The sequence below is a fragment of the Salmo trutta genome, chromosome 9, assembly GCF_901001165.1.
Source record: "Salmo trutta chromosome 9, fSalTru1.1, whole genome shotgun sequence".
In the NCBI taxonomy this organism is placed as follows: domain Eukaryota; kingdom Metazoa; phylum Chordata; class Actinopteri; order Salmoniformes; family Salmonidae; genus Salmo; species Salmo trutta.
Genome location: NC_042965.1, coordinates 28,497,182 through 28,514,309, shown reverse-complemented (window position 1 = coordinate 28,514,309; position 17,128 = coordinate 28,497,182). Strand labels below are relative to the sequence as shown.

General features: G+C 43.6%; 1 protein-coding gene across 2 annotated transcripts in view; it reads right to left on the bottom strand.

Moving 5' to 3' along the window:
• The window catches only part of LOC115200351 (methylcytosine dioxygenase TET3), a 63,876-nt gene extending 48,865 nt beyond the window's left edge, over positions 1-15,011 (bottom strand). The window contains exons 1-2 of one of the 2 annotated variants that reach the window (XM_029763346.1): positions 3,050-3,388; positions 2,237-2,296 (exon numbers count right to left, since the gene is read on the bottom strand). Coding sequence is in view for 1 of the 2 variants with exons in the window: in XM_029763344.1 (XP_029619204.1) it covers positions 14,697-14,972 (276 nt within the window). In the remaining variant the exon portion in view is untranslated. Of the gene's footprint in view, positions 1-2,236; positions 2,297-3,049; positions 3,389-14,696 lie in introns of those variants that run through there. The other variant, XM_029763344.1, reaches the window with a different exon arrangement.
• Positions 15,012-17,128: the final 2,117 nt, after the last annotated feature.

Sequence of the window (17,128 nt, the reverse complement as noted above, 5' to 3'; positions counted from 1 at the left end):
CTGGTTAAACCAAACCTGCTAGCACTGTACTTTCCATCTGTAGTCAGAAACACAATGACTCAGTGTCTTTGTTCCATCCACCTTTCCGGTTTACAGTCTACGTGTATTTGCGCATGGTGCAGGTGCACATTTGATGAATGTGCACCTGCATTTGAAGAGAAATCACACCAGCGCAGTCTGTGGTAACTAACATTGCTCTAGCATTTCCTGAAAAGCTACTACAAAGTGTTAGAACCATACTACAAAGCCCAGTATAACCCTTCTAGAATGTATACATTGTATAGAATGTATACATGTATACATTGTATGCGTATATTTCTATATCGTATGTATATACAATGTAGAATTAAAGAGTGAAAAGCAGATTTTTATAGAGTATGCTGAAGTGATTCTTCAACAGGAGGATGTTTGTATGGATGGTGTGAGCCGGCCTTGACTATTTTCCAGAATGACGTTTTAGCATTTGTGGCAAAAATCCCATTCAAGTCATGGGACCGATATTAGCATTTTTCGCACATCATGTCCAAATCATCCAAAAATATCTCAAATTGATTGCGAAGCTCACCAAAGTCACGTATAGATGATTTGAACATGCGCGAACAATGCTAATTACGGCCCCATGACTTGAATGGGAATTGTGTCACAAATGTTAAAATGTTAACATTTGGAAACACTGCCAGACACTGCCAAATAAACTAAACCCAAGCATGGATTGCGGTCATACCTTGTACATAGACTGCTTACAGGGTAAGGAAACCAATTTGTCATTTTGTAATTTGGGTGAACTATGTCTTTAATCAGGACAACAGATGGTGGCCAAGAGCCTTAGCTGATAAGAATGTAGCCTATCAGCAAACCTGCGGAAGTTCACTGAGGTCAAAACTAACATGACAACCATTTCTCTGACTGTCTGAACATGTCTAACTGAAACCGTGAAGACAGTCAGTTCAACAAGAGAAGCCTACATCTAAATTCTGCCCAAAATAAAGTGACTATACAGAGTGTACAGAGCTATACATGTCAAAACTCAACATTGACAGGCTAACAATGACAGAATGCTCCAAAAACAGACACGTGTCAGAATATTGGACATTGATCAGCTTTGCCAGTCTCCTGCTATAAACAGACTGCCAGTTCAGGAACAGCACGGACAGATTCTTCTGTCTGAAACCGTAGCAGAGATTCACTCCGTATATAAACACACAAGCGTGCCACGACTTGGTAGACCAGGGAACAGCAGCCTGCCAGCGCTTAGAGGCCACGTGCTACAGGTTACTACACACACACACACACACACACACACACACACACACACACACACACACACACACACACACACACACACACACACAGCCAGACAAACACATGCTCATGCGTGCCTGTGTGACCCACTAACTTTTAGCTCGGCTGACTTCAGAACTCTGAGAGGAGGGCCCGCCCCCTGTCTCCTGAGCGTACGGTTCCTCCTCCTCTCCTCTCCTCTCCTCCTTCTCCTCCTCTTCCTTCTCCTCCTCCTCTCGCTGGCCACCTTTCTCAGCACATGCCTGACTCTGCCGCCAATCGCCACCCAGCCCGGGACGCTTTAAAACCCGACCCAGCCTTAACGCCAGCCACTTAATCACAACATCCTAGTGCACAACGCAGCCGTCAGAAAGCCTGAACGCTGAACTAGCAGCCATGCAGCGAGCTAGAGGGGGAAGAGAACTAACTACACACTGCACTACAGTATGTGTTGGTTTGCACGCCTGATTTTAAACACCTCTCCTCTATGACACAGAGCTCAGACAACTCTGAACACAAACCAAACATGGGCACCAGCGTGAGCGCCAACAGACAGATGCCATGGGCACGACAGTGGATGTCTATTTACTGTCTGTCTGTCTGTAGATCAGGGGCTAGTGTAAAGCTCACTAATAAGATGCATAAACATGAACATGTGCTTAAAAAAGCTGCAGCACTATATAGCCTACCTCCCTTCCCAATGTATGGAAACCTACTACTCTAAACCTACTAAACTACTCTTCTTTATTTTAAACCAACAACACCGAGACAACAAAACAGACAAGGGACATCCCAGACAGATGAGAGACCAGATGAGAGACCAGATGAGAGACCAGATGAGAGACCAGCAGGAACACAAGGACTGAAGCTCTCCAATCAACCTAATAACAAAGAAATAGAGCAGATATTACACCCACCAGCTCTGTCTATCTGCCCCAGGTCGAATCTCTCTTACCTCTGTTGCCAGACTGGCCTTTACAAACCAGGCTTTACTGTTGTCCTCAATATGTCCCACCTTTCCAGCCATTCAAAACAGGTAGAAAGAGAAAGGGAGAGAGAGGAGGGAGGGAGGGAGGGAGGGAGGGAGGGAGGGAGAGAGGGGGGAGAATAACAATCAATAGAATAATATGAGCTTTTTTAAAGAGGTGTCAATCCACACGACTGCCTAAAGAATATTTATATTCATTCATCTTTACCTATATAATCCCATTCTCATATTCTCCCCTCCTGACAGAAAACAACCCTAACACATCACTTCTATTTGTCTTCAAATGCCAAGCTGGTGCTTCCCCACTGCTATGAGCAAGAGTAAGAGAGTGAGAGAGCAAGGATTCTGTTTTAATGATAAAATTATGTAATGCATCGTGAAAGAGGATATTGTTTAGCTACTGTATGTGCCTTTAAATATCACCATGACCTCATATCAATTTAATATTTCAGGTAAATGGTCATGCATTATTACATCTTCATAATCCATATACAGTTATATTCATGTATAGATTACTGTCAATAAGAGAATAAAAGCAACGTTCAGACACTGCAATGGGGTTGTTACATTTACAGTAACAGCAGTAATCATTTAAGTAATGAAACAATAGCAGCAGTTTACATTTGTCCCCCTAACCCTACCCCCATCTAGCTGTTTAGAGTGCCGGCAGTGTTTTGTCTCCAGCTAACCCTCCTGGTCTCTCCGCCCCCCTCTACTCTATCTCAAATATACCCCCCTCCAGGGCCAGGTCAGGCATTCTGCCTGGTAATTAATATTTACCCAGTGAGCCAATCTGCCTTGGTGTGCTTCTCTCTCTCTCTCCGTCGGCTGGCCGTATCCCCATCAGAAGACTCAAGCTTCCTCTCGTCTAACCCCTACTATCACTCTCTCTCTCTCGTCTTTGCTCCAATCCATTCAGGAAGCCATCTTGTGTTTTAAATCCTGTTTTACTTCAGCCCAAGTACAAACACACATTCTCTCTGTCCCTCCCTCTCTCTCTCGCTCGTTCCCCTACACCAATAGGTCTACCGCGCACACACACGGGAGAGGATTTTTTTTTAAAGCCAGCCTCTGTGATCGCTTTCACTGCTGCACTACACACTACCTCCTCCCACTCCCTCTTTAATCTTTTAACCCCCCTCCTCCCTCTGTCTTTCCAGCGAGTAAAGCTAACTGCATTTGTGTTGTGAAAACTCCCCCCTACCCCTTCTTCAATCATACACTCGCATGAAAACACACACACACACAACCGGCGAGACGTCACGCTACACATAGCACACAAAGAGAGTCAAGCAACCAATCAGCAGCCATCCTGAGCTCTGCTGCTAGGGTGAAAGAAAGAGAGAGAGAGAGAGAGAGAGAGAGAGAGAGAGAGAGAGAGAGAGAGAGAGAGAGAGAGAGAGAGAGAGAGAGAGAGAGAGAGAGAGAGAGAGAGAGAGAGAGAGAGAGAGAGAGAGAGATGGAAGGTGGACTGGGGGATGGGACCTCTCTATGGCTGTCAATTATCTCCTGGAGCTCGCCTTTCCTAAACAATGACTCTGGTATGTGGTATCACTGAAGACCATCTGTGTCAGGGCTGCCTGCAATAACTGGACTGGACTACACAGTGCAGAGTGCGCATGCACACACACACACACACACACACACACACACACACACACACACACACACACACACACACACACACACACACACACACACACACACACACACTCCCTGTGTAGCAGGGAACAGACACTTACACAGCACCACAGCCATTTAAACATGCTGACTCAACATCCACATACACAGACAGTGTAATGTAGCAAACACTGGTCATTGACAAAAGTTAAGATGAAATTAAAGAAAAAACATTGATTATTTTGTATCATTCTGATAGACAAAATAACCCCCAAGGTTATACAATAAAAGTGCTCCCCCTCCATTCTGCAGAGGAGTTTCTCTTTTAGGAACCTGACCCTGCGAGACCAATACACCGATCATATCTAGGAGGTCTGTGGGGGAAGTGTTTTGCTTATGTCAGTTTAAAGGGAGAGAGATGTCCTGCTAGTACCGTCTCAGACCCAGGTAAAAGGTTCATATGCTCTCTGTTTAGTTTTTACTGACACTAGTAATGGGTCTGTGAATGCCAGTGAACTATTGGCATGAGCAGAGTTGTATCTAGGGTATAAGTTTCTTATACTTCCCAATCAGAGTGCCAGGCAACAGATGCTACGATATACTGTATATGGGCTTACCTGGATATAGTGTTGCTGTATAGTGTCAACATTTCTTTCTTTTTTTACAAGTGACAATTCTTTGTTGAAAAAGCACAAATCACCAAAACAGAATGACGAAAGAGAGAGTAGGAAACGGAAAAAAATGGCAAAGAGAAAAATTACTGAAAAAGAAAGGGTAAAAGTAAAACGGAGTGAACAAGTTCATGTTGAGAACAGACAGAGAGAAAGAGAGAGAGAGAGAGAAAGAGAGAGAAAGAGAGAGAAAGAGCGGGACTGGAGTGGTAGTAAAGCAGTCAGTCAGTGAGTAACACAGCGTTTGTAATGTCTGTTTGAGCCACAGCCTCTCATATGGATGGTGTGTGAAATCCCCTGCTCTGACGTCACTCACTGGAGACGCCCGCTGCCGCGTGTGTGAGAGTGTGTGTGTGTGTGAGAGAGAGTCTGAGAGTGTGAGTGAGTGTGTCATGTCTTCTCTCGCTCTTCCCCCCCCGGGCGCTTGAGGGCGCCAAGCTGCCCTGAATCACGCACTCCTGCCATCTATTACGCACACCTGCCTTCCCTCGTCAAGCGCATCAGCGATATTGGACCTCACCTGGACTCATTCATCACCTGTTTATTTCCTCCCCTATATTTGTCAGTTCCCCTGCTCTGTTCCCTGCTGCTGCATTCATTGTTTTTGTCTTTGTTACCCTTGTGCTGACGCTGTTCCTGTCTCGTTCCATGTCCGTTCCTTATTAAATGTTTGACTCCCCGTACCTGCTTCGTCTCTCCAGCGTCATCCCATGTGACAGACTGTGCGTGTGGGGGACAGCGAGAGCAGATGCGCAGCGTGGCTGTGATATGGGTGGTGACCGACCAACATCATCATGCATCTGACAGCGTGCCATGGCTTTCTTGTGTGTCTGTGGCACGCGGGAGAGCATGCTCTCCCTCTGCAGCGCTTACATTAATCGAGTGTTAAAAATAGATCTATAATAAAGTCTGTTAGACATGCGACTCTGAGTCGAGACTAATGCAGAAGTGTGTGGACTACTCAGTCTCACGTAATGTACCGTATATCTCCAACCCATCTCAACACTCAGTACTGACTGAGCTGGTCACACTACACCTGGCAACCCCAGATGGCCCTCACCAATTCTTTACACACACACACATGTAAAATCCCATCTGCTCAATGACATTACTGTAATCCTGATATAAAAAAACAAGCCCCCCCCATAACTAAATCTCAGCGTATTCCCACGTACCCTGTCAGTCAGTCTCCCTCACCCCCACTCACACAAATGACAGTGCCTGGTAACACAGGCCTCACCGTCCTCCCTATTAACCCTGCTTATACCAGACTGAACAAATTAAACAAGAATGAGTGGTGTTCAGTCTGGTGTAAACAGGTTACCAACCCCCGAACACTCTCCTCACTCACCCAGACATGTGACAACCCACCTCCACACCCCTCTAGACTGAGGAACAGAATCAGGGGGAGGGAGACTCATTGCAACCACTTCAATGATGAGTTGTAAATATCTACAATTCAAAGGAGGGAGGGTGGGGGGGGTGGCCGGCTGTAATTACAACACTATTAACAGTAATATTTCAGGTCTGACTCCATCCACCCTGTCCTCTCATGTGACCATGCCTCTGGTCTCCAGAGCCTCTGGTTAATCCCTAATAACAACCACTCCCCTCCCTCTGCAACAACACACACACCACTGGCTGTCACCCATCAATACATTGGACTAAGAGAAGTGTGATCGCTCCTGTCATATGTACTCACACAGCTTACAGCTTATTAGGCCTGGTTCACAGTCGGGTATGTGATCAAAACCTGCCACATGGTTACTGTAAGAAGATGTCTTCTAAGTGACTTACTTTTGAAAAAAATGTTTAACTTGGCTTAATACAGGCTAAATAAAAGAGGCAGTAGACCTACAAAACACCATATACATCTTTAAATATGGAGTAATGTACAGTTGAAGTCGGAAGTGAACATACACTTAGGTCGGAGTCATTAAAACTCGTTTTTCAACCACTGCACACATTTCTTGTTAACAAACTATAGTTTTGGCAAGTTGGTTAGGACATCTACTTTGTGCATGACACAAGTCATTTTTCCAACAATTGTTTAGACAGATTATTTCACGTATAATTCACTGTATCACAATTCCAGTGGGTCAGAAGTTTACATACACTAAGTTGACTGTGCCTTTAAACAGCTGGGAAAATTCCAGAAAATTATGTCATGGCTTTAGAAGCTTCTAATGGGCTAATTGACATAATTTGAGTCAATTGGAGGTGTACCTGTGGATGTATTTCAAGGTCTACCTTCAATCTCAGTGCCTCTTTTCTTGACATCATGGAAAAATCTAAAGAAATCAGCCAAGACCTCAGAAAAATAACTGTAGACCTCCACAAGTCTGGTTCATCCTTGGGAGCAATTTCCAAATGCCTGAAGATACCACATTCATCTGTACAAACAATAGTACGCAAGTATAAACACCATGGGACCACACAGTCGTCATACCGCTCAGGAAGGAGACGCGTTCTGTCTCCTGGAGATGAACGTACTTTGGTGCGAAAAGTGCAAATCAATCCTAGAACAACAGCAAAGGACCTTGTGAAGATGCTGGAGTAAACAGGTACAAAAGTATCTATATCCACAGTAAAACGAGTCCTATATCGACATAACCTGAAAGGCCGCTCAGCAAGGAAGAAGCCACTGCTCCAAAACCGCCATAAAAAAGCCAGACTAAGGTTTGCAACTGCAAATGGGGACAAAGATCGTACTTTTTGGAGAAATGTCCTCTGGTCTGATGAAACAAAAATAGAACTGTTTGGCCATAATGACCATCGTTATGTTTGGAGGAAAAAGGGGAAGGCTGCAAGCCGAAGAACACCATCCCAACCGTGAAGGACGGGGGTGGCAGCATCATGTTGTGGGGGTGTTTTGCTGCAGGAGGGACTGGTGCACTTCACAAAATAGATGGCATCATGTGGGAGGAAAATTATGTGGATATATTGAAGCAACATCTGAAGACATCGGTCAGGAAGTTAAAGCTTGGTCGCAAATGGGTCTTCCAAATGGACAATGACCCCAAGCATAACTCCAAAGTTGTGTCAAAATGGCTTAAGGAAAACAAGGTCAAGGTATTGGAGTGGCCATCAAAGCCCTGACCTCAATCCTATAGAATATTTGTGGGCAGAACTGAAAAAGCATGTGCGAGCAAGGAGGCCTACAAACCTGACTCAGTTACACCAGCTCTGTCAGGAGGAATGGGCCAAAATTCACCCAATTTAAAGGCAATGCTACCAAATACTAATTGAGTGTATGTAAACTTCTGACCCACTGGGAATGTGATGAAAGAAATAAAAAAGCTGAAATAAATCATTCTCTACTATTATTCTGACATTTCACATTCTTAAAATAAAGTGGTGATACTAACTAACCTAAGACAGGGATTTTTTAATAGGATTAAATGTCAGGAATTGTGAAAAACTGAGTTTGAATGTATTTGGCTAAGGTGTATGTAAACTTCCGACTTAAACTGTATATAGGCTAAAGTAGTCTTGCGTGGCCATCCTTCCAAATGATATGCCTGGTCTCCCGAGGCTTTGGCAATAAGGGTGTAAACACCATGAGATGTGTGGCCAGCTCTCATCTGGAGAGGACAATGATGGATGGAGATATAAAATAAATCTATTATTATTTATTGCTCTTTTCATACAGAATCTCAAAGTCGCTTATAAAAAAAACAAAAAATTAATTTAAAAAATTCAGCGAGCTAGTAGTTGATGGGAGATGGCCTTCCACAGCCAGATCATGATGCAGTTCAGTACAGGAGTAGCGTGAGTGGAGGTGTTGACGATGGTTTAGCCAGGGAGGGAGAAACATCAGACAGGCAGGCCCGGAGCTTTTCATCAGGCACCTCTGTCTCTGAAGTTCACAGCTAGTACTTCTCCTCTGTAGGAAGGCTGGAACATCCACTACCAAAAGTGTAGCACGCACTTGTGATGCTTCGGCAGCTATAAGCGCCTGAGAGACCACCACACCTCGACAGTAATCTGTAAGTGTCCTACGAGGCGAGCCTCTGTCATCCCCTCACACAGTCCACATCCTTCCAGAAACAGGGGCAGGTGGAATAAAAAGCCAGTGCTATGTTGATCAAGTGTTGATGCATCATTCGAATTAGATTGGTCAGCTAGCTAGCCAAGCCAAGCAAACAGACTTCCCATCATCAGTCCTGCAACTCCATGGGTCACCACCAGATATTTTAGCTCAACCTTCAACAGGTTTTCACCCCCCACAATTTTTATTTTATTTTAAATGCAACAAAAAACCCACTTAAAACTAACAAAAATATGTACAATATTTACAGAGCTCTCTGCCAAGGCTTCCTCATGGCTCCATGGCAACCACGGATCTCAAACGAGATGATGGGATGTGGTTGCCAAGGCGATGGGGACTCAGAGAAGACAGAGGTGAGGGGGATGGGAGCTGTTCAACCTCTGTGCTCAATACAGTTCACCTAAAGAGCACAGCTACAGCCTCTTCTCTGTCCATCCTACTCATGGCTAGCCATTACAATCTTATACTGTAAATACAGTCCGCGTATTAGCATGGCCCATACAAACACCCACCGCCCACACACTCTATCCCTGTGTGTTAGGTGTGTTGAGTGACGGGGGAGGGGATTCTCAGGTTCAGACAGACAGACAGACATTATTAGTCACACATCACCTATAACTCTGATATCTCTAATCACACTGTTACCAGGGTGCAATGGTTTGCTTCTAGGAGAAAATCACCATCAATATACAGGTAACTACCAAAATAAAGGAAATACTCCTGAATTTGCATAAAAATGACCAATTGGCCATTATTTTGTTTACCATGGCTAGAAGAAGAGATCTCAGTAACTTTGAAAGAGGGGTCTCAAAGGACCATAGGGGGTTTAAAGTGTGTGTGTGTCTCAGTCACCAGATCTCAACCCAATTGAACACTTATGGGAGATTCTGGAGCGGCACCTGAGACAGCGTTTTCTACCACCAACCAACAATTGTTTTTTTTATTGAAGAATAATGGTATCACATTCGTCCAATAGAGTTCCAGACACTTGTAGAATCTATGCCAAGACGCATTGAAGCTGTTTTGGTGGCTTGTGGTGGCCCAACACCCTATTAAGACACTTTATGTTGGTGTATCCTTTATTTTGGCAGTTACATGTATATACACTGTTAATTTGTGGGTCTAACTTATAATTAGATCTACAAAGCTAAAAATACAGATACAGTATAAGACAGAAACAGACAGATACAGATCAGTATTAATGGTTAATATAACTGATTTAGGACAAACATTAGTCTGGATCAGACCCTAGCTAGGCCTACTCCAGGTTGAACAGAGGTAGAGTTCCCCTACGAGGTCACTGGTCTAATCTATGGTGGCCATAAACATTCTACTTCTAACAACAATGGGACTGAGTGAAAACCTCTGGCATAGGATCATATATCCAGTCCATAAACACTAGCTGGGCTGCTTCTGTATTCCTCTCTGAGACAGATAGAAGAGGTCATCATGAGTATCATGTTAGATATAGCTGGGTGCTTCTACAATGTTGGTCCCTGAATATACAGTTACTGTAAGTCAGGGGTGTCAAAGTCATTCCATGGAGGGCCATGTGTCTGCAGGTTTTAGTTTTTGTCCTTTCAATTAAGACCTAGACAACCAGGTGAGGGGAGTTCCTTACTAATTAGTGACCTTAATTAATCAATGAAGTACAAGGGTGGAACAAAAACCTGCAGACACTCGGCCATCCCTGGAATGACTTTGACAAGTGCTGTAAGTGAATGCAGGATGATAAATTAGGATAAATCCATGAATTGAAGTCATTCCCACTAAAGCAGGACTACTGAAATGTCTGGGTTACAAGTTACAACTCCTCTCCATGACCCTCATCTTAAATATGACCACATTTGAGGTCTAGGTAACCAATCACAGACTGGGAAAGTGACCGTGTGAAAACAAAGAGGACAGAGTGACAGAGCAGGGGAGGGCAGTCCAGGAGGTAAGCCAAGATTTCCTGTGATTGACTGAACCTCTTCCCCCCTCCTCAGATCTTTTCTTCTGTCCCCAAGGCTATAGGCTACCATCTCGAAAATGTTGTTCATGTCTCTGTGTACAGCCCCCCTCCCCTTTCTTAAACTCAAACAGAGAGGGAAGAAGGGAGGAAAGAGTAGATGAGCAGCAGCCTCTTTCCTGTGGCCTTGCCTAGCCAGTTCAGTTTTTCCTGAGTCCTTCCTCCTCACTGCTGACTATTTATTTACATTCTTCCTGTCCTCCTGCCTCTTAGCCCCATCCCCATCCTGTGTACTCACCCCCCCCCCCTCCTCTCTCCGGGGCCCTGGTTCTAAGGTCAACCCCCACACCCTCCCTCCACCGTTGCACTGACCCTAAGGTCAACCCCCACACCCTCCCTCCACCGTTGCACTGACCCTAAGGTCAACCCCCACCCTGATCCTACCTTTTAACCCCATCCCCCGTCCTGCGTACGCACCGCACAAACACCCTCCCCCCTCCTCCCTATGTGACCCTGGTCCTAAGGCCAACCACCACACCCTCCCCCCTCCTCCCTCTGTGACCCTGGGCCTAAGGTCAACACCACACCCTCCCCCCTCCTCCCTCCCTGGCCCAAAGGTCAACCCTCACTCTGAGTGCCAGTGCGGGGCCTCAGGAGTCAGGGGAGAAAACGCAGAGGGAGCTAGAAGGAATTCTACACTGCTGCTGTTTGTTGAATGGAAGGAGGTACCAAACACAACCCTCATCTTCATTATTCCACAAACAGAGCTAATGGAGACAGTTGGGGTGGTTGCTTACATTGGCACAAAACCTCAGTACTTGGCCAAACCAAAATGTAATGTATTAAGCTTTCTAGAAGTCAAAATCTTCTACAATACATGTATATCTAGTTTTTTTTATGTCTACACACGCACATTGCCACAGGCACACACACTTCAGTGGACATCTCATCTGTTTCCCTGACCTTTAATGACAAACCGCTGGTCAAACAGGCTGGAAATCTACTGAGTAATTATGACTGGTTTACAACTGTCACGCCCTGACCTTAGAGTAGAGGTCGACCGATTATGATTTTTCAACGCCGATACCGATTATTGGAGGACCCAAAAAAAAACTGATACCGATTAATCGGACAATTCTTTCATTTTTTTATTTGTAATAATGACAATTACAACAATACTGAATGAACACTTATTTTAACTTAATATAATACATAAATACTATCAATTTAGCCTCAAATAAATAATGAAACATGTTCAATTTGGTTTAAATAATGCAAAAACAAAGTGTTGGAGAAGAAAGTAAAAGTGCAATATGTGCCATGTAAAAAAGCTAACGTTTAAGTTCCTTGCTCAGAACATGAGAACATATGAAAGCTGGTGGTTCCTTTTAACATGAGTCTTCAATATTCCCAGGTAAGAAGCTTTAGGTTGTAGTTATTATAGGAATTATAGGACTATTTCTCTCTATACGATTTGTATTTCATATACCTTTGACTATTGGATGTTCTTATAGGCACTTTAGTATTGCCAATGTAACAGTATAGCTTCCGTCCCTCTCCTCGCTCCTACATGGGCTCGAACCAGGAACACATCGACAACAGCCACCCTCGAAGCAGCGTTACCCATGTAGAGCAAGGGGAACAATCACTCCCAAGTCTCAGAGCGAGTGACGTTTGAAACGCTATTAGCGCGCACCCGCTAACTAGCTAGCCATTTCACATGGGTTACACCAGCCTAATCTCGGGGGTTGATAGGCTTGAAGTCATAAACAGCGCAATGCTTGAAGAATTGCGAAGAGCTACTGGCAAAACGCACGAAGGTGCTGTTTGAATGAATGCTTACGAGTCTGCTGCTGCCTACCATCGCTCAGTCAGACTGCTCTATCAAATATCAAATCATAGACTTAATTAAAACATAATAACACACAGAAATACGAGCCTTCGGTCATTAATATAGTCGAATCCGGAAACTAGCATTTCGAAAACTAAACGTTTATTATTTCAGTGAAATACGGAACCGTTCCATATTTTATCTAACGGGTGGCATTCCTATGTCTAAATATTGCTGTTACATTGCACAACCTTCAATGTTATGTCATAATTATGTACAATTCTGGCAAATTAATTACGGCCTTTGTTAGGAATAAATGGACTTCACACAGTTCGCAATGAGCCAGGCGGCCCATACTGCTGTATATACCCTGACTGCTTGCACGGAACGCAAGAGAAGTGACACAAATTCATGTTAGCAGGCAATATTAACTAAATATGCAGGTTTAAAAATATATACTTGTGTATTGATTTTAAAGAAAGGCATTGATGCTTATGGTTAGGTACATTGGTGCAACGACAGTGCTTTTTTTCGCAAATGCGCTTGTTAAATCATCACCCGTTTGTCGAAGTAGGCTGTGATTCGATGAGAAATTCACAGGCACTGCATCGATTATATGTAACACAGGACACGTTAGATAAACTAGTAATATCATCAACCATGTGTAGTTAACTAGTGATTATGTTAAGATTGATACTTTTTTATAAGATAAGTTTAATGCTAGCTAGCAACTTACCTTGGCTTCTTGCTGCCCTCGCGTAACAGGTAGTCAGCGTGCCATGCAGGCTCCTTGTGGAGTGCAATGTAAGGCAGGCGGTTAGAGTGTTGGACTAGTAACCGGAAGGTTGCAAAAACGAATCCCCGAATCCCCCCTGAACAAGGCAGTTAACCCCCGTTCCTAGGCCGTCATTGAAAATAAGTATGTGTTCTTAATCTGACTTGCCTAGTTAAATAAAGGTGTAAAAAAAAGAAGAAAAAATATTTTTTTAAATTACAAAATTACAAAAAAATAATACAATTACAAAGAAATTAAAATTAAAATAAATCGGCAAATCGGTGGCCAAAAATAACGATTACCGATTGTTATGAAAACTTGAAATCGGCCCTAATTAATCGGCCATTCTGATTAGTCGGTCGACCTCTACCTTAGAGAGCCTTTTTATTTCTCTATTTGGTTAGGTCAGAGTGTGATTTGGGTGAGCATTCTAGTTTTTCTATTTCTTTGTTTGCCGGGTATGGTTCCCAATCAGCGGCAGCTGTCTATCGATGTCTCTGATTGGGGATCATACTTAGGCAGCCTTTTTCCCACCTTAGTTTGTGGGATCTTGTTTTTGGTACTGTGCTGTATGCCCTACTGAACATTACGTTTTTGTTTGTATTTGTTTTGTTTCGGTGTTCCTTTAATAAATGAAAATGTTCGCCTACTACGCTGCACCTTGGTCCAATCCTTCCATCGACGAGCGTAACAACAACGTCTGTCTGGGACAAGGACAGGTCCACTAGTTGCTCAACAACTTAGCTTGAATTTAGTATACGTTGTCCATTCAGACTTGTTATTTGGCGCACACCAGAGGTCCTACCTCCCCCATTGTTTTGTACTAAACAATGACAATGGTAGAGCCTGGGTACCAGTCTGTTGAGCTAACATTCCACTCCTTGTACTCTGTGTCATATGCCAAAGATGTTTAGAGTGGCAAGGAGTGGAATGATAGCTCAACAGACTGGTAGAGACTAACAATGGTAAGCTGTTCCTAGGTAAACATAGGTGAGTTTATGGATAGGTAAGATGAGGTGTATGTGTCATTTGGGTGGACTATTCCCATTGCCAGGCCTTGGGGTGCTGGCCGTCCAGACCTGACAACTAAATAATGTCCAGGGTGGATCCAGACAGGGGCTTTAACATCAGTTTGTTGTGACTTAGGTGGTCTGATGAAAACCTAAGACAGCCAGCTACATGCACTTTAAAATCTGTCTTTGTCAAACTCAAAAAGGAAAGTTAGCTGTTTTAAAATGAATGTGATTAATCAGTTATGGAACACAAATACCATCCTTCTCTGCTGTGGTTCGTCCACATATGGCCATTATCTGTATACAAAACTCAACCTAAACTGTTAAATTGATATGGATCATGACATTTACATTTTAGGGCCCTATATCTTAGAGAGACATTTTCTAGTAAAGATTTACAACTTCAATTTCCCTCAAACAGCTCCAAACAGTCTCACACTGACCTAGGAGAAACAGCCACTGGGAATATATCAGGAAAATGTGTGTTAGAAGTTTGGTCAGTCATTTACACTCACCTCCCAGTCCTTCTGTCCCTTCATCTTCAGCTGCTCACATTTACGCAGCTTACAGATCTGCTTCCCAATCTTACGGTTCATACAGTTGCTGCAGGTGCCACAGTTCTCCTTCTGCATACAGGGGCCACACACGCCGCACCGCCTCCTCTTCTTTCCCTGGGGGCCCGCGAGGGCCTCTCCATGGGTAGGGGGCCCGAGGGAGAAGATAACCCCCTGCTGGTGCTCAGTCTGGATATACTTGTAGTGAGGTGACAGGGGCAATCCCGGGCCCTCCATGGCTTTCCCTGGGCCCCGCAGAAAGATCTGGGTCGCGGTCTCGTCACCATCCAGGGAGAATTCATAGATGTCCTGGATGTGTGGGGGGCCAGGCCCTCCCTTAGCCCTGTGCATGCTGACAGACAGTCCAGCCTAAAGCCTAGCTGCACTGTCCTGGTGGCAATGTGAGGGATAAAAACAGCACAGCAACAGAGTAGTGTAGTCTAATGGTCTGGAGTTGGGGAGGTAGATGTTGTAAGAGCTGAGAAGGGCTAATGACTATGTTAGTCCATCCTGTCCTGTCAGTCTCCTGGTTGGGCTGCTGGATGAGATAGGTCATTGGTGATAGGGCATGTTTCCCAACTACCCAGCGGGATGGACAGGAGTCAGCCATAACCACAACAGGGGAGCAGGTGTCAGAGGAGCCATGGTCTGGTCTCACCTGTCCAGCAGTAGCCTACCTGGGTGCTTTCTGAAAGTGGGAATAGACGGCATGGGAAAGAAAGATGGAAAAGAACAGTTAGACCTACTTACAATGAACAATTTAAATGTGTCTGTTCATAGCTGTGGGAAGATGTTTTGAGTTGGGGGTGCTGGGGGGGAGAAAAAAATAATTCATCTATAATCACATTTGCTGATGGTATACAGTTGAGCAGAATCATTTTGGAGATTTCCATACAATGGATTTTTTGTTGTTGCATGGTCTGGGAAAAACATTTGCCTTTTTTAAACGCATTTCTACATCCATAGCAGAATATTTGTATATATCATACAAATGGCCAAATGCAGGCTACTGTGCAACTCGCTAACCAGGTAAGATGCAATTTAAAAAACATTTTTTTCTTCTCGTATTTATAATCATTATTATAATCATAATCCTTATTATTGTATATCATTGTAGGCCTATTTATTAATCTAAACCAGTTCTGGAAATATGCAAAACATGTTTAGTTCCATTCTGTTGAGGCATTTTCATTGGCTAAATGAAGTTCGATATGTCTTTTCAATTGTGAGCTACGTATTTAGTTTCAGATAGGCCTTTTATTAGCCTATTGCTGTCATTTGTTGGGTATGGTAGGCACTAGCTTTTCTAGGTAATTGCTGCAATCTAACTTTTGTGAAGGTTTAAACTAGTTCACAAGTGTTTTGTTTAATTCTGTTGAGCCATTTTCTTTGCCAAATAAAGTTCCAACTGTAATGTTGTGTTTGCAGCGATATAATATCCTGCTTGTAGTTTCCTTATAAACAACGGCTTGATTTACTTTTGATATTACCCTAACACAATTTAGAAACTTTTCTGAAGGTTCGGTGTGGTGTGGCTATTAGCCTATTATACCGATGAACTACGCGACCGTTCAAAAGTTTGGGGTCACTTAGAAATGTTCTTGTTTTTGAAAGAAAAGCTAATTTTTTGTTACATTAAATGAACATCAAATTGATGAGAAATACAGTGTAGACATTGTTAATGTTGTAAATGACTATTGTAGCTGGAAACGGCTGATTTATGGAATATCTACATAGGCGTACAGAGGCCCATTTTCAGCAACCTCCTGTGTTCCAATGGCACGTTGTGTTAGCTAATTCAAGTTTATCATTTTAAAAGGCTAATTGATCATTAGAAAACCCTTTTGCAAAAACTGTTGTCCTGATTAAAGAAGCAAGAAAACTGGCCTTCTTTAGACTAGTTGAGTATCTGGAGCATCAGCATTTGTGGGTTCGATTACAGGGTCAAAATGACCAGAAACAAATAACTTTCTTCTGAAACTCATCAGTCTATTCTTGCTCTGATAAATGAAGGCTATTCCGTGCGAGAAATTGCCAAGAAACTGAAGATCTTGTACAACACTGTGTACTATTCCCTTCACAGAACAGAGCAAACTGTCTCTAACCAGAATAGAAGTATGAATGGGAGGCCCCGGTGCACAACTGAGGACAAGTACATTAGTGTCTAGTTTGAGAAACAGACACCTCACAAGTCCTCAACTGGCAGCTTCATTAAATAGTACCCGCAAAACACCAGTCTCAACGTCAACAGTGAAGAGGCGACTCCGGGATGCTGTCCTTCTAGGCAGAGTTGCAAAGAAAAAGCCATATCTCAGACTGGCCAATAAAAAGAAAAGATTAAGATGGGCAAAAGAACACAGACACTGGGCAGAGGAACTCTGCCTAGAAGGCCA